At 50.0% G+C, this 17,210-nt stretch overlaps 1 protein-coding gene across 3 annotated transcripts in view; it reads right to left on the minus strand.

Annotated features, from left to right (window-relative positions):
• Sh3pxd2a (SH3 and PX domains 2A) overlaps nt 1-17,210 on the minus strand; it is a 198,869-nt gene that overhangs the window by 102,277 nt on the left and 79,382 nt on the right. For all 3 annotated transcript variants that reach the window (XM_032892159.1, XM_032892160.1, XM_032892158.1), the window contains exon 4: nt 4,903-4,979. In XM_032892159.1, the coding sequence (XP_032748050.1) occupies nt 4,903-4,979 (77 nt within the window). The remainder of the gene's footprint in view (nt 1-4,902; nt 4,980-17,210) is intronic.

Consider the following 17,210-nt stretch of genomic DNA (forward strand, 5'->3'; position numbering starts at 1 on the left):
TCCATCTTGGAAGCTAGTTAAGACCCAGATGTTAGAAAGGAGGTGAAGTAACAGGATGTTCTATCTAAGTGGAGATGAATCATTCCATCCTGGGCAGAGTTTTAAGCACAGGAAGTAAAGGCTTCACAGGAAGTCCCTGAAACTGATCAGATCCACTAGGCCCTACCCTCTCCCAAGCATATGTAAGTTGTAAGGACTGCTTAGAGAGTCTCAGATCACAGAGCTGCCAGGAAGAGGCTCAGACCAGCTGAGTTTTCTGGAAGGACATTCTTCAACTAGCTTCCTGCAGGCTATCTACTTCCAGCTTTTGTGAACTATCACCCACACTGGGATGGGCTTTGGTGATGTGACTATCTTAAGTCAGTTCTGCTCCTGTAAGTAATCCCTCACCCAAATTCTTATGAGGAGCCCCACTAAAACTAATTGGTTCACCACTTGGACTTGGGTGAGATCCATACTTTTTGGTCATCAGTTCCCTGTCTGGGTGAGTAGACTTCTGCTCGAATCTCCCAAAGGAGAGTGTCACTCAACACTGAGACAGGGGGTTGCTTGTGACTTTGAGACTGACATGGGCTTCAGAGTGAGACTGTTGAGTCACAGCAAGGAAACAAAGGACAGGAACAGACAAAGCTGTGGGACAAAATGTACATGTCACTGGCCATGAGGTTGGTGGCAGTGGGAGGTGACTGGGGGGGGTCACAGTCGAATCATTTGACGGCACAGCTATGGAAAGCTGTGGCAGAGCATATCTCATTAACCTCTGTCATATCTCATTGACCTTGGAAGGGGCAGGGGCAGGGGGCTTCTCAGACAACTCAAATACAAAACTATCTCTCTCTCTCTCTCTCTCTCTCTCTCTCTCTCTCTTGTTGTTTTGTTTGTGGATTTTTGTTTATTTTGCTTTGATTCTTTGAGATGGGGTTTCCTCTGTGTAGTAGCACTGGCTGTCCTAGAACTCACTAGGTAGAAAAGATTTGGGCTTGAATTCAGAGATCCACATGACTCTGCCTCCCGAGTGCTCGCTAGGATTAAAGGCTATGTCGCCATGCCAGGCAGACCTTACTTTTCTTAATTCAGCAGGATTAAGGGCCAGCCGGAATGTCCTTGCTCTGACATTCATAAAGTCCTGCTCGAGAAAAGACATTCAGGTGGTGAACCCCTGATCTAGTCACCAGCCCCACTCTGGGCTGCTCCCATCCATGCTTCCCAGGTCTGGAAACCCCCCTCCTCTTACAGAGCCCATTATGAGAGCTCCCCTGTTCAAAGCCCGATTCCCAGGAGGCGAGCTGCTGTGGGCTTCCTCCTCTGCTGACCCACCAGTTGTCAGCTACAGATGCCTCCGCTTCCCAGCTCAGGAGTAGGGCTGATCTGGGCAGTAAATTACAGCTGGAAGACTTCCTCTGCTCCACCCACCTCCATTAACTTTGCTCATTTATTTAACTTCTGAAAGCAATAAAAAGATTGGCCAAAGCCATCGGTTTAGAAATAGTGACTGTCCTTTAAAGAGGAAAAAAAAAAGATATTGATCGGAAGAAGAGAGAGATATAGCTTAGGGCCATTCATTCATTGTTTACAATAAGGCAGAACATGTGACCCAGGCCAATCTGGACAAAATTCAAACCTGGTTTCATGGGGAGGAGAAAGAACACTTATCTTCCCGGAGGTTAAGGAATGACAGTTAAGGGCTGTGTTCTCATTTTAAAATTTGTAGGGTTGGTGTATGTGGTTGAGGGTGACCTTAAACTCCTGATCCTCTTGCCTGAACCTCCCACGTTCTTGGGTCCTAGGGATGTGCCACTATGGCAGACCTGACTTAAACATCTGTGTGGCCAAGCATGACTCATAAAATATTAGCAATAAAACGTTAGAACAGAAAAATGTCTTGGTTACTTTTAAATTGATGTGACAAGACATTATAACCAAGGCAACTTATAAAAGAAAACATTTAATTTGGCGTTCATGATTGCAAAGGATAGTCCAAGGGAGTCACCACTGGGAGCAGGGTAGCAGGCAGGCTTGGTGCTGGAGCAGTGCCCTGGGCCCTCATCTTAAGAAACAACTATGAGGGCAGAGAGGGGTGGGGAGGGAGGAGAGAGAGGGAGAGAGAAAGAGAAAGAGAGAGAGAGAGAACGAACACTTGCTAACTGATGTGCACTTTTTTGAAACCCCAAAGCCCATCCCCAATAACACACCTCCTCCAACAAGGTCACACCTTCCCAAACAGTTCCGCCAACTGGGGACAAATATATGTGCTTATGGGGTTTGGGTGCGAGGGGTGGGGGAGTTGTGTGTGGAGGGAGGGTATTCCCATTCAAACCACCACAGAAAGGGACCTCACCAGGAAGAACTCAGTTCAGGGACTGCATTTCTGAAGTCACTTAACAGTGATGTGCATTCCCAGGCAACCCCTGTAGGGCTGTGATTTTCATTCCCTTTTGTTTGGGGTCACACGACTAGTGAGGCTGTCGGACCAGACCTCAGCTCTTCTCCTAACATGCTTAAGATAAAACGTGTTGTTGTTCTCTCCCTAAGATTCTTTGAGTCAGCCCAGGATGGCCTCTTCCATTTTTCTATAAGTGTTGTCAGTCCCAGCCTCCTTGAGTGAGAGAGACAGACAGAGACAGAAACAGAGAGACTGTGTCCCATGTAGGAAAGGATGTCAAGTGTGTGACCTCTTCTAACATTCCTTGCCTCACTCCCTAGAGTCTCACTGACTCTGGAGTTCACATAGCTCCCCCAGCCCCACCCCACCTCACCCCCCATCCCCGCTAGGCTGGCACCCAGCCCCATGGATCTTCCTGTGTCTGTTTACCCCAGTGTATGTGTGTGTGCGGGGTGGGGGTTACAGGTGCACAGAGGCCACATCCGGCTTGGTAAATGAATGCTAGGGACTTAACCTCAAGTCCTCTCACACTTACCCAGCAAATGCCGCTGCCCACTGAGCCAGCCCCACTTCGCTCTTGGCTGGAGAGAAGGCCCAGGTTCAATTCCCAGCACCCACATGGCTCACAACCATCTGTCCTAGAGGACCCAACACCCTCTCTGGCCTCCACGGGCACACGGTGCACAGACATATACTCAGGCAAGACACTTGTACATCTAGAAGAAAAGTAAACTTAAAATACTTTCAATATTGCTGTCTCTTCCTCCCCTATCTCCTGTGCTATCCATGCGCCATGGCATACGTGTGGAGGTCGGAGGACACCATGCAGAAGCTGGTTCTCTCCTTCCGCCACGGAAGTTATGGAATTCACGTTGTCAGGCTTGGTGGCGTGAGCCTTCTCTTGCCAGCCCCTTCCGCGGAATTCTTGAGTCACATTCCACAGTGGGTATGAATGGGCTCTAGGTTTGTTTGTTTGCTTCTCAGAGGTTGTGGGGAGCAGACCCAGGGCTTTGAACACATCCTGCTATGACACTGTTCCTTTAACCATTGGTTTGCTGAGCCGTGGTCTCGTTACCTATTTCAGGCTGGTCTCAGGCTCATGCCTCCCCTCCCCTCCCCTCCCCTCCTGCCTACAGGATTACAGGCACTGCTACCCAGCTTAGCCATTCTACTGCTGTCAGAGCCAGTGGTGTCGTGGATAACAAACAGTTAAATTATTAATGCTTTTTGTTTATTCTTATTAGTTAATTTATACTTTATATTTTATTTTTTTAGGTATTGAACATACTAGGCAAGGGCTCTCCCACAGAGACACCCCAGTCCTTTACTTGATTTTCATCCTCTTTTCTTAAATAATACTTACTTATTTTTATGTTTGGGCACTTTGCCTGCCTGTATGTCTGTGAACTACATGCATGCAGTGCCTGTGGAGGCCAGAAGAGGGCGCTGGAGCTGGATGTACAGGAGGTTGTCAGCTGCCATGTGGGTGCCGGGAACTAAACTTAGGTCCTCTGCAAGAGCAACGTGCACGCTTAACGGCTGAGCCAGCTTCTAGTGCCCTTCTAAATACATCTAAATGTTTTACTTATTTATTTAGTACAAATGTCTGTGATCTGTAATAATAACAAAAGGCAGCTGCCGAAGGCTTCCTCTGAGCCACACAGCACATGGGAATCCAAAGCACCTCGGTCCACTCTGCCCCCACGGTGGAAGATCCGCCCTCTTCCCCGTGAGCATTGGAAACAGGCATAAAGCTAGACAGGGCTTTGAACCCAAACAGTCTGGATGTCCATGCACCAGCGACACTAATGACTATCTTCCGGAAGGTCCCAGACTATAATCAGTATAAAAGACAGGATATTAAATAAAGCCTTGGGTTCAGAATTAGCACCATGCCCCCCACAACCAAGCAAAACAAAAAACACAAGCAGAAAGACAAACAAGTTCTGCTTTACAACATACTGTTGTTCCTGTCTGCTCTTTGACATTGTCTGTTTTGGTGTTGTGTATATACAAAACACATACACACACACACACATACACAGAGAGAGAGAGACAGAGACAGAGACAGAGAGACAGAGACACAGAGAGACAGAGAGAACACTGGCATCTATTAGAACTTGTGTGAATCAACAAATGTGTATTCCAGATGCCACCGTGCTTAGAACTGACTCAAGACACCCTCAAAAGAAAAATCAAAGAAATAAGCTGTCTACCTCCAGCAAATACCACCCCTAGGGTCGATTCCACACACGGCTCCCAGGCCAGCAGAAGCACTTTATAAGCACGGATGCATTCCGAAGGGGGTGGAGCCTTGGCTGTGAACCCTCTGCCCTCTGCCCCAGACAGTGGTCTAGCCCCAGGAGTGACTGGTCCTGAGTGGCAGTCACTCCACACTGCCCACCCTCAGCCAGGAAACACCAGGCCGCCGGTAGGTTTTGTTCAGACATCTTCCTTCACAGGTGGAAGAGGCCCCAGACCAGAGCTCCACTCCTCCCTTGCCCCAGCCCCAGCCTTACCCTGCAGTACTCATTGATGGGCTTCAGCCTTTTCACAGCCACGTCCCGGATGTGGCTTCTCCGGAAGAGGATCTTGCCTGGAAGAGAAAGCCTTGTGAGCAGCAATTCTGGCTAAAGCTGCCAGGGAGATCACTCCTGTTTTAACTGGTCCCCACATGCACCACCTCAGCCCCCGCCAACAAAGCAAGAGAAAAGCTGTCACCTCTCCTGGGGGGTAGGAGGCGCCCAAGGCTGAGGGCCCAGGGCCTCTCCCTGGAGGCTGCCATTTTGGGCTTCTATGAACAACCTAATCAACTCACCTTGTCTGGGTCTGTGGCAAGATCAATACCCAATGTTAGGGCGTGGCTTTCTAGTTACCTCACAAGTAAATATGAGGCCCAACCCATATGCTATGTTTTGTCTTCCAGTCCCGCCTTGAGAGATCAGCATTCCTTTCTGCCAGCCGCCAAGCGATTCCTATTCTTAGCTTAGGTGGGTAGCTATTTCCAGGGTGAGACAAGCAGCTAGAGATTACGGCTGGTCCAGTCAGACTGTCCGCTGGCCTCTCTGAACACAAAGCCTGCAGCCATTCAGGCTGGGACATCCCACAAACAGGTATAGGCAAGACTTACAGGAAGCCCTGGTCCCTCAGGTCTTGCTCAGTCATGATGAAGAATTCAGTGTGTTCGGTCATCACAAAGACATCAACACATGGGCGCATTCACAGTCATGAGTACATCAATACGTGGTTCTTTTCCAGTCTAGTCGATGTAGCTAGTTCTATCCCAGAATCTCCATGCTGGGGACTGAACCCCAAGATCTCACGTATACTAGGCAAATGCTCTATTATTGAGCCTTATGCACTGACACTTCTGGGTCCAGTGGATATCACGTCTTTAGGGACATTGTCCATCCCTCCTTCAGAAGCCTTGCTAGAGGATTACATAGTTTGAAATTATCATCCTCTTCCTAGAATCTCCACAACGCGTTAACCATTCCTAGGGCACCTGCCTCATTCTGCATATGTGTGTTAATGCATAGCTGACATACCAAGGTACCCAGCAAGGCACACTCAGAGCTGTAATACCTATCTGCTGTCCTTTGGAGAAGGCATCCTCCATGTTAGCCCTTGTAGTGCCAATAAGGCTAACCATATCCACCATTCCCCCACCCCCACACTCCCCAACTACCCCACCCGCAACAGGTAAGCACATGACACAGCCTAACCAACCAGAGGCGCAGTGATCGGCTCAATCCTGGGCAGGACCCAATCTGAGCCAATGAGGTTCAACCCAGAGCCTTCTCTTTCCCACAATGCTAACTTGGCTCGATGAAAGCCTGGCGCCCCCAGTGGCCAACTTTATTACTGCTTGAGAAGAAGGAAAAAGCTTCCCAGGGAAATGCCTCTGGAGCGACAGCCAGCCAAGAGACCACTGGTGAGGGGCGGGTTCCTTTGCTACTTCCGCAACTGGATGTGGCTTTTTCTGAGTCCGGGGCTATCCTTGGGTTTTTCAGCTGTGTTTTCTGTCGGGGGTTCAAGTAGAAGACTAATTGAAGCCATTGCCTTAGTCGAGGCTGCTCACCCCACAGCAGCCTCAGGAACATGCAAGTCGCTTATGAGAAAAGATAGCACGGTAAGCATCACCGGAAAAGAAAAATAAGGCAAAGGTGGGAGGGAGAATGTGCGGGCCAGGCTCTCTGGGGACGGCCAGAGCCTGGTCCTGTTGAGTCCCTGCGGAGCTGACTCATAGTGTGCCTCCTCTAGGGTCTCCCATCTGAAGCTTGCTTAGCTGAGGTGATCACACACCAAACCTCTCCTGTCACCGAGAGCTGTGTCCAAGGGCGTCCATTCTGCCGCTTCTGGGTAGAAGGGTTCTTTCACGTGGAGCCCTGCTGTTCCACAACGCAGAGCAGAAGGTAGGAGACCTTGGGTACTGCAAGGAGAGGCTACAGTGGCCTCTGACTTCCCCTGTCACTGCAGGATAGGACACCAGCCATGCATAGGTGAGACAGGATCACCAGAACATCCAGCGTGTGTGACCTCATTCCCCAGTCTGCCGCCAGGATGCACCTAGCATGGCCTGTCCTACAGCAAGTACCTGCTGGCTTACGCACTGCCCCATCCCCACCCGAGCATCTGCCCCAAGCTCCTCCATGCTCTCTCAAGTTAAGTGTCTGCCCACCTGCAGAGTAGAACTCCACCATGGGATTCCCTTGAAGAGTAGCAGAATGGTGATTGGTTAAGATACTGGTGACTCTATTCCTCATGGGGGTAAATGTCCTCAGTGTCCCTGCCTCTTGGTCTCTCTCCTCTCCTTTTTGGTTGCCTGTCACTTTATTGCTCATATGTCACAGGGGCATATGTATGTGGCTGTGGGGACACTGTGTCAAGTGGCCTTTGTCATTAAGCTGATGTTTGGTACAAAGAGACCACTCTCAGGACTGATAAAATGATGGGTGTCCCTGGGCTGGAGTTCTGGGCTTCCCATCAGAGTCAGCCAGACTCTATGATACCAGATGTCTAGAGGTGCCCAGCAGGTCCCTAAAGGACCATAGGAGAAATGGAAGAAACCAGCAGCAGCCTAGAGAGGCCTCATCTTCCAAATGAGGCACCCCTACCCTTTCTCATCCTATGAGAGGATAGAAGAGAGGGAGGGAAGGAGATGTGGAACTCTTCTGCGGTCCCCTTCCAGCCTTCATCAACTTCAAAGCCAACTGCACCTCTGACAGAGCCTTGTCTTGTAGGTTTAGAGATGAACTAGTAACAGATAAAGGAACTGTGTAGTATTTCAGGCCTCTAGGAAGCATAGAGACTTAGAGAAGGGTGAGGTGAGGGGAAGAGAAGGCTCTACCTGATCAAAGCTCTCCTGGCTCTGGAGCACAGGTCCCACTGGCTGCTGGAAGGACGGCCATCATGCCAAGCCATGGGTGATGCCCCAGCCCCACCACAAGGATCGGGGGTCAGCTGCTCCAGTGCAGGGCGGCTCACAGTTAGCCTCTAGGAACCCTACATGGGTAGCTCTCTTGAGCAACGCTTTTCTATACTGTGCTTTGGCCTAGTCAGCCCACAGGGACGAGGGAGGGGAGGCCTGGAAGGGATTCCATGGTTTTGACTTCTTCATGAGGAATCCAAACCACAGTGGGAAAGCCAAACCAGGAACCATATTAAAGGGAAAGAGGAAAGGAGGGGGAGGGAAATCCCCATTAGGGAAGCAGAGACCACAGGGCATTAAAGGATGCTTGTAAATGTCCTGCAGCTCCTTCATGGCAGACTTGGCTGCTGCCTCTCTTCAAAGCCACGGGAAGCTGCCCAGAAATACGATAAGGACCACAGGGCAGACTATGCTCTGACCTGAAATAGACCCAGCTCAGCAGGTCTTGACTCATTCCCGGGAGGCATTAGAAAGATGGAGAAAGAAACTGAGCACCCACATTATCTGGGCACTAAGTGGAGGGTCCTCTTCCTGAAACCCAGGCCCGGGCTGAGGAGCTGGAACCTCAAGCAGGAGTCCTGGGTTCCCGTTATGCCCGACTCAGGCAGCTACGTGACTCTGTAGCAGACGCCTCCTTGCTGGACCTCAGCAGTCTGTTGGAACCTAAGCTCTACAGACTCTTGAGATGGATCCTCCATGGGGTTGGGGGCCGGACAGAGGCCAAGGGTGACGAGCTAAGGCTTTATTGGGGCTAGGGGTTGCAAGGATATCCTTGCAATGACTTTGAAGTAGAGAAGATTTACACATTTTTTAAATTTCCAGGTGTGCTGGCTCTGACTTTAGTCCTGAACTCGGGAGGCAGAGGCAAGCAGATGGATCTCTGTGAGTCTGAGGCCAGTCTAGACTACAGTGTGAGTTCCAGGACATCCAAGACTACAAAACCCTGTCTTGAAAAAAGAAATTTTTTTAAAAAAATTATGTGTATGTAGGTGTCTGTAGAGATATGTGCATGTAAAACCCACATGTGCTTGCACACATGCAGACACACACACACACACACACACACACACACACACACACACAGACATTGCACATGCACACAGGCAGAGGTCAGGGGAAACCAGGAGATACTCAGAAGCCAGACCACATGGGTCTCAGGAATCAAACTCAGGTCATCTCTCATCCACCGCCATCTCTGTCTGTCTGTCTGTCTGTCTGTCTGTCTATGTGTGTCTCTCTGTGTGTGTCTCTCTGTGTGTCTCTCTGTCTGTCTCTGTCTGTCTCTGTCTGTGTGTGTGTGTGTGTGTGTGTGTGTGTGTGTATGTGTGTGTGTGTAGGTCGGAGTAAACCTTGCAGAAGTCAATTCGCTCCCAGAGTGCACCACTTCTGGGCATGCTCAGATTGTCCACTCTTTGTAGTATCGCCACAGAACAGATTACAAGCTCAATGCTAACAGACATGTCCTTAGGGTTCAATATAAGGCCTTTCGTGCAGCAGCAAACTCACTTGTACTGAATGCAGACAACACACTAATGAGTGTTTGTCCACACAGTCCTGCTCTGAGCATCTCTCTCATGTACACACTCATGTATGCACACACATACTCTTTCCTTACATACTGGGGCTGCCATCTCTGAGGCAAGGGCTAGACTCATCTTCCAGGACCCAGACACAGTGGGGCCAGAGAGCCTGGTGCTGAGGCCACATGTCCCTCCTTGGCTCCTCCTGGGCCTGGGTGTGGTGGGTGTGGTGGGCCTTCCAGTGGGAGCTGGGGATAAAGGGCCCCATTCAGCTCTGCTGCCTCAACCCCACCCCTGTGGGGAGCTGTCCTCCGGAAGGGGGTGGAGGGATACTGGCCAGAGCTTCCTGGCTGCCTCTCTTTGTGGCATGGCCTACAGTGTGTGGGCCAGGCACCAGGTTTCAAGGGCCACAACAGAATGGCCCACCTTCTGTAGCTGGGCACTGCAAACCTTGCTCAGATTGGGAGATTCTGTCTGAATTCCCTTCTGCAAGGAAACCTCAGGACCGCAGTTAGGCCCGGCCAGCCAGAGGGGAGTTTGCTTGGCTCTGCTGGGACAGAGCATCACCTCAAGGCCTACTTCTCTGGGGTCTGGCTCAGCTGGCAATACCAACCCCAGACAGTCAGCAACTTCCAAGCCTACAGAATTCACCCCTTCTACAAGGACGGACAGGGAGAGGACAGCCAGACACGCGGTCTGGGCTAGGTGTTGAGCACCGTGTTTTCTATTGATTGTCATTGGAGCCTCATATAACCTACAGTGCAGGTGCAAGGTACTGTAGTGACGCCCATTTTACAGATGGGCACATTGAGGGTCCGAGGCTGAGGGGAAGGCCTGCTGCAGGTCAGAGGGCCTGGGATCTGAAGCCTGCCCACCTCCCCACTGAGGCTGCCTGCACTTTTAGTTCTTTGCTCACAGCTATTCTTTCTCCTGAACCGGGGCTGTGATTCTGCCTGGCCAGCCCTGCACTGGGGACTGGGATGTGAAAATGTGAAAGACACAGCTTTTACCTCACAGAAGACAGTGGTGTGTGTGTGAGTGTGTGTGTGTGTGTGTGTGTGTGTGTGTGTGTGTGTGTGTGTGTGTGTGTGTGTGTGTGTGTGTGTGTGTGTGAGAGAGAGAAAGAGAGAGAGAGAGAGAAAGAGACACAGAGAGAGAGACAGAGAGAGAGAGAGAGAGAGAGAGAGAGAGAGAGAGAGAGAGAGAGAGAGAGAGAGAGAGGAGAGAGAGAGAGAGAGTTAGCTTCAGTGCCAAGTGTGTATGTGTGTGTGATAAGCTGCAGTGGTGTGTGTGTGTGTGCATGGTGTGTGTGTGTGTGATGATAAGCTGCAGTGGTGTGTGTGTGTGTGTGATTAGTTGCAGGTGTGTGTGTGTGTGTGTGATAAGCTGCAGTTGTGTGTGTGTGTGTGTGTGATTGGTGCTGCAGTGGTGTGTGTGTGTGTGTGTGTGTGATAACCTGCAGTGGTGTGTGTGTGTGTGTGATTAGGTGTGTGTGGTGTGTGTGTGTGTGTGTGTGTGTGTGTGTGTGTGTGTGTGATTAGCTGCAGTGGGGTGTGTGTAATGTGTGTGTGTGTGTGATTGGCTGCAGTGGGTGTGTGTGTGTGTGTGTGTAAGCTGCAGTGGTGTGTGTGTGTGTATGTGTGTGTGAGTGATAAGCTGCAGTGGTGTGTGTGTGTGTGTGATTAGCTGCAGTGGTGTGTGTGTGTTAAGCTGCAGTGGGTGTGTGTGTGTGTGAGTGATAAGCTGCAGTGGTGTGTGTGTGTGTGTGTGTGTGTGATGAGGTTCAGGTGTGTGTGTGTGTGTGTGTGTGTGATAAGCTGCAGTGGTGTGTGTGTGTGTGTGTGTGTGATTGCAGTGGTGCAGTGGTGTGTGTGTGTGATGCTGCAGTGGTGTGTGTGTGTGTGTGTGTGTGTGTGTGATTAGCTGGTGTGTGTGTGTGTGTGTGATTAGCTGCAGTGGTGTGTGTGTGTGATTGGCTGCAGTGGTGTGTGTGTGTGTGTGTGTGATTAGCTGCGGTGGGGTGTGTGTGTGTGTGTGTTTGCTGCAGTGGTGTGTGTGTGTGAGTGATAAGCTGCAGTGGTGTGTGTGTGTGTGTGATTAGCTGCAGTGGGGTGTGTGTATGTGTGTGTGTGATTAGCTGCAGTGGTGTGTGTGTGTGATAAGCTGCAGTGGTGTGTGTGTGATTAGCGCAGTGTGTGTGTGTGTGTGTGATTAGCTGCAGTGGTGTGTGTGTGTGTGATTAGCTGCAGTGGGGTGTGTGTGTGTGTGTGTGTGTGTGTGATTAACTGCAGTGGTGTGTGTGTGATAAGCTGCAGTGGTGTGTGTGTGTGTGTGTGTGTGTGTGTGTGAGATTAACTGCAGTGGTGTCATATGGGAGAGAGCTAGGAACAAACTAGGAAAGAGGTTCCAGGGAGAGGCGAGAACCCAAGCAAAAAGTCCAGTGATGAGAGTGACCAGGCTCATCTGTGAAGCTGAAGTAATCCAGGGTGGCTGAAGAGTGGGGTAGGTTTATGTTGAGGAAGGGGGTGCTGAGATAACACCCCAGGGTGTGGGTCACGAGTGTGTAAGAACAAACTGAGTGGATAACAGCTTGACCAAGGGGGCCACAGAGGGAAAACACCCGAACTCCTGGACCTTTAAGACCAAGGACCACTGTCTGTTTGTTTGTTTGTTTGTTTGTTTGTTTGTTTGTTTTTATATTGCAGACTGAACTCAGAGCTTCACGCTCATGCTAAAAAGGCACATACTACTGAGCTATTGTCTCAACACATTAAAACCTTTTTTCTTTATTACTATTATTATTATTGTCATTATTATTATTATTTAGCTCCAAGCCGGCCTCAGTCTCCCGAGTTCTGGGATTACTAAGCACGCAGCACCATGCCTGCTGTGGAATCACAGTCTTCACCGAACAGGACAAGGTTCCTCCTGAGTTCTTCCTCCTATCTGAAGCCTGAGATCGGGCCAGGCTAACACTACATGAGCTCAGTTTGGGTCTTGGCATTGTCAACAGTGGCCCCATGGATCATGGCGGTAAAAATTAAGAGAGCCCAGGAGCCATCCCACGCCAGCCCTCACGTCCTTAGGTCAAAGCTGAGCTTATAAAATGACCTGACCAACCTCACGAAGCCAGTGAGAGGGCAGGTTGGAGCAGTTAGAGGTTACACTGCCCAGGGTCTCCAACTTGGCCTTCTTCCCTGTGTCTAAATCCTATCTCAACTCTCACCCAGCAATGAGAGCTACAACCAAGGACATTGTTCCGGAGAGCCAAGAAACTCATCTGCCCTGGTGATTGGCCCCAGATTCCCTCTCACTTTACAGGAAGAAGTAAGGCTTGGTTCCTGCTATCTATCTACAAACCTGAGCTTCTAAAGTTCTCCTGACCAAAGCTGAAGAGACTAGATCTCAGAGGCAGCTTCTGGATGTCCCCGAGTCACACGCCTGATCAGTTCCCGACAGATCTGGGCCCAGGCGGTGTGGCTTAACTTCGCCGTGCATGCCTAGTCACGTGGCTGATGGGCGCCAAGACAGCAGACAAGGTGGGTGTTCTAGAACACTGAGAGAGAGCAAGGGTTTCACCAGACGTCACCAACGTTCACATGTTGGAAGCACCCTGCAGACCCTGAACTGACTGGACAGCCTACGCTCGCCACCATGCCTGCATGGTTTGTGGCTGCCTGCTGCTTGTCCGACGTTCATGTCTCCAGATACTTTGGAAACGCCATTGCTCATACATTACATTTCTATTTATATTTTCATTCAGTTCTTGCTAGCCTTAGCTGCGTGGCCCAAGAAACCTTAGGAGGGAAGAGAGGAACTCTTTGTCAGAATAAGTCAGGGGCAAAGGTCAAGGCCAGAGCCTTGGCTGTGTGTGCAGTCTTTCAGTAGGAGCCCTTGGCAGGAAAACACTGGAGACAAGGGGGCTTTCTGCACCTTTCACAGGAAATGGGAGTAAGTGGGGACGGGGGGTAAGAGGGACACAAAGCCAGCCTTATACAGTGGCAGCCACATACTGCCAGTACAGTTGGATTTGAGGCGGGGCTAAAAGACCCCTGTCTCCCTGACTTGTTTTCCCTTTTGCATAATATTCCATCACTGGGCACTTATTCCTTTGGTCTTCATGACTTTTAGAGAAAAATCATACACTAACAGGTCAACCCTTGTATTTCACAGACACAGGGTCTAGGCCTGAGACTCCCTATGTGAGGTCTGAATGAATGGGACTCTACGAAGCACAGGGACTATGTTGGGGTTGACGGATGTGCCTTCAGACAGAAAAACAGGCCCAGAAGCCTTCTCCCTTCGGGATTTAAGAATGAACAAGTAAAAACAAGAATTGAATATTTCCCAAGATTCTATTTTGTGTCCCAAATGGAAATTTGGGGGACTTACCATCAGACAGAAAATCAAAGGGTTTTTCTTTTAAATAGTTTATTTTTATTTCATGTGCATGAGTGTTTTGCCTGCATGGATATCTGCATAAGGGTGTCAGCTTTGAGCTGCCATGTGGGTGCTGGGAATTGAATCCGGGTCCTCTGGAAGATCAGTCAGTGCTCTTAAACTCTGAGCCATCTCATAAGCCCCCAAGAGGGTTTCTTTTACCCCCATTTTTAATCTGTATGAAACTGTGGTTTAGAAACAGCGGTTGTGGTGTTATATAATTTCCTACAAAAAGTTAAGTATTTCCTGTGGGGCACTATACCTGCAATTCGAGGCTCCGCCACTAGGTGGCAAATAAAACTTTAAAAATGTAATCAGACACAATTTCAACTGTAGGTATGTGAGTCTACTGAAAAAGAAGTCTCTAATCGTTCTCTAATTTCTATATTTCTAAAAACACAGCATAAAACTTGAAAGAAGGTTTACAGAAATAAAAAAAAGCCCTCCCGTAAGGAATATCCCCTCACTTTACACCCAACCTCAGCCGATAACCTCAGTTGTCTTACTCGACACACGCGGCCAGGACTCTAGCCTTCACTTTTGCACTGGTGACAATGGGCACCTACCCTTCCTTCTCTAAGGTTTTTCTTGAGGGGTGAGGGGAGCAGCTACAGTTAACAGGGCACGGAAGGGGGAAGGTCTAGGTTCGAAGCCAGCCCTGCCCCTCACTAGCCAGGTAGCCACACGCACTTCCGAACCTTCCTAGCCTTTATCTGTAAATTTATTATCATTCAGTTGGATGATATTGGGGGAAATATACACTTATTAAGTAGTAACTATAACCCTTTAGCATTATTTTTCTCAAATTTACAATTGTCACACACACACACACACACACACACACACACACACTTTAATCCATACCCACAGCTTCTCAAAAGCGCTACAACTTTTCCCATTTAGTCAATTCAATAAAAAAGTTACCTCTGGTCCCCCGGGCACATGCTCTGAACAACAGCTACGCTCTATCTTGCGAGAGTGAACTTGTCCAGTAAGCACGAACGTCCCACCATCTGTTAGGTCCACTGAAGCCATTCCCAATCTGGACCACCACAGTGCAAGGTCAGAAGTGTGACCAGGCCACCACGCTGCAGGCTACTTCCTGGTCTTAAATGTCTTCCTGGACTCCATTATTTTAAAGTTCTGGTTTGCGATGGTGGTGGTGGTGGATCGTTTGAGACAGAGTCTTGCAATTACAAATATTCACTCGCATGCCCATATTAGAGCAAAAGAGATTCCTTTGAAATTCTCACCTTAGTGTTACTGCCCATGACGCCCATAACAGCCTCCTTCCTTCCCTTTCCCCAGTATAAGAGTGAATGCTTAGATCTGAGTCAGCCTCACACCATGCCACTGACTGGCAAGATGGCTCAGTGGGTAGACGCCCTTGTCTTCAGGCCAAATAGTCCTTGTGATCCACATGGTAGGAAGCCTAAAACCGTTCTCACTTCTACATGTCCCCTCAGAGGGCCTGGCCGCTTGGGTACCTGTCCCCCCCCACCAACTCCCACCCCACAGAGGCACATTTTTTAAGGGGAAGGGGGAGTCAAGGTCTGAAGATGGGAATATAATGCTCACACTGGCCTAATGCTTTAAATTTCCAGCCTCAAGCTCTCGTGTGCTGAGTAGGAGAAGCTTCTAAAACAAAAATTTTCCCAATATCCCAGGCTCCATATTTCCCCCTGCCTTGGGTGGGAGGGAGAGAATCCTGACTCCCAGCTGATGAGAGAGGGACAGGACCCCCGGCATCCTCCTGCTTAGGAAGGATGAACAGTGGCTATGCTGTTACATGATCCCTTCTCCCGGGATGTAGATCCTCTATGCAGGTAAGCATCTCTGGGATGTGCGAGGACCACAGGCCAAGCCATAGTCCTCTTCAAGTTGAACTTGAGGCCCTGATTCCCCGTGCACCTGCATTTGACTCAGTGATAAATCTGCCTTTGTTCATGAGTAGTTTATAATATACAATCGGACTGGACACAGCGAGACAACAAGAGTGTCTTAAAGAGAATGCAGGCGGCCCACCCAGAGTCTCCGAGGGCCTTAAGTGTTTCTCCTCCCTTATCGAGCTCTTGGTAAAATACAGTCCTGATTCAGCAGGTCTGGGGTGGAGGCTGCATGTCTAATGAGCTCCCGGACAACGTCCAAGAAGTTGACCATGTTTTGAGCAGCAAATGTTCAGTTGCCTGAGTCTGTACCTCAGAAGAACCCCCATACCTGGAGAAGGTTCCAGAAGGTTGCATTGACACTGGCCCAGAGAGCAGGTCATAACCACACTCATCATGGCATTGTGGGTGTTCACTGTGCCTCATTGATGCTGGACCACCCTGAAGGTGCAGATGCTGGGGGGAACTTGCTTGGGGTCACAAAGCTAGGAAGAGGCTGGGATGAGATTTGAACCCCAAGTGCGTGGACGTTAAGGCTCCCGGTGCTGAATTACCTTGGACTGCCTATCCATTTCCACTCATCCTCCCCCACCACCACCCCAAAGTGGTGTTTTATACTTAGACCAGTAGTAGCATTGAGGAGGAATCCCAGGGCAGATGGGAGCCCAAAGTCCTTCTGAGGTCTTTCTCACTAAGCTGAAACCTGGTGCCTTGTGGTTTGTCCCAGAGGGAAACAGAATGGACTTTCTCCTTAGGGGCTACTCAGCCTGTGACGGTCGAGATAAACCAGGCATCACAGCCTGGCCCAGCCTCTCCCCGACGCCTCCCTGTCTTCCGGAGGTACATTCCGGTGAACAGAGTCCTTTTTCAAGCCATGCCAACCCCCTCGGTCAGATCTGTGGTTTGGAGACCAGGCAGCCTGACAGCCTTTTCAGTGGATGTCAGTGCTGGGGTTTGGGGGGAGTTTCCAGGGTCTGATGATTACACTGCTTGACGCCAGGCAGTCAGGGATGAATGGGGAGTCACTTTATAAGGTAGGGTGGGGCCCTAAGAGCCAACTCAGGCCCTGCCAGAGGAGAGGCAAGGCTGGGACCCCGCCTTTGGGCCTGGGTCCAGTCGGGGTGACCCATGCTAGCGTCATACTTGCTTTGTAGTTGAGTTTCAATCTTTCGGCCTCTGCCTCCTGAGTGCTGGGACTACGGGCATGTACCACCCAGCTCAGGGGATCAAACCCAGGGCTGTGTGTGTGCCGGGGGAGAACGCTACCAACCGAACTGTATCTTCACAAAGCACCTTTCAGATGTTCCAAAGGCAGTGGCTACCAGAAGGGAGAGGGGAGGAAGCCACCTTCTTCCCCTTTTACGGTGAAAACAGGGTAGGTCTGAAATGGGGCCATTGTAAGATGCTGGTTTGTAGTTTGACCAGGGCTGACCCTGACAGATCTCATCATTCTTGACTCCTCCCTGACCCCCATCTGCAGTCCGCAGCCCCTCAACTCTTCCTCCCTGTAATATACACCTGAGAACTGTCTTCTTCCCTTGGCTTCTACC

This window comes from Rattus rattus, chromosome 2 (genome assembly GCF_011064425.1).
Source record: "Rattus rattus isolate New Zealand chromosome 2, Rrattus_CSIRO_v1, whole genome shotgun sequence".
In the NCBI taxonomy this organism is placed as follows: Eukaryota; Metazoa; Chordata; class Mammalia; order Rodentia; family Muridae; genus Rattus; species Rattus rattus.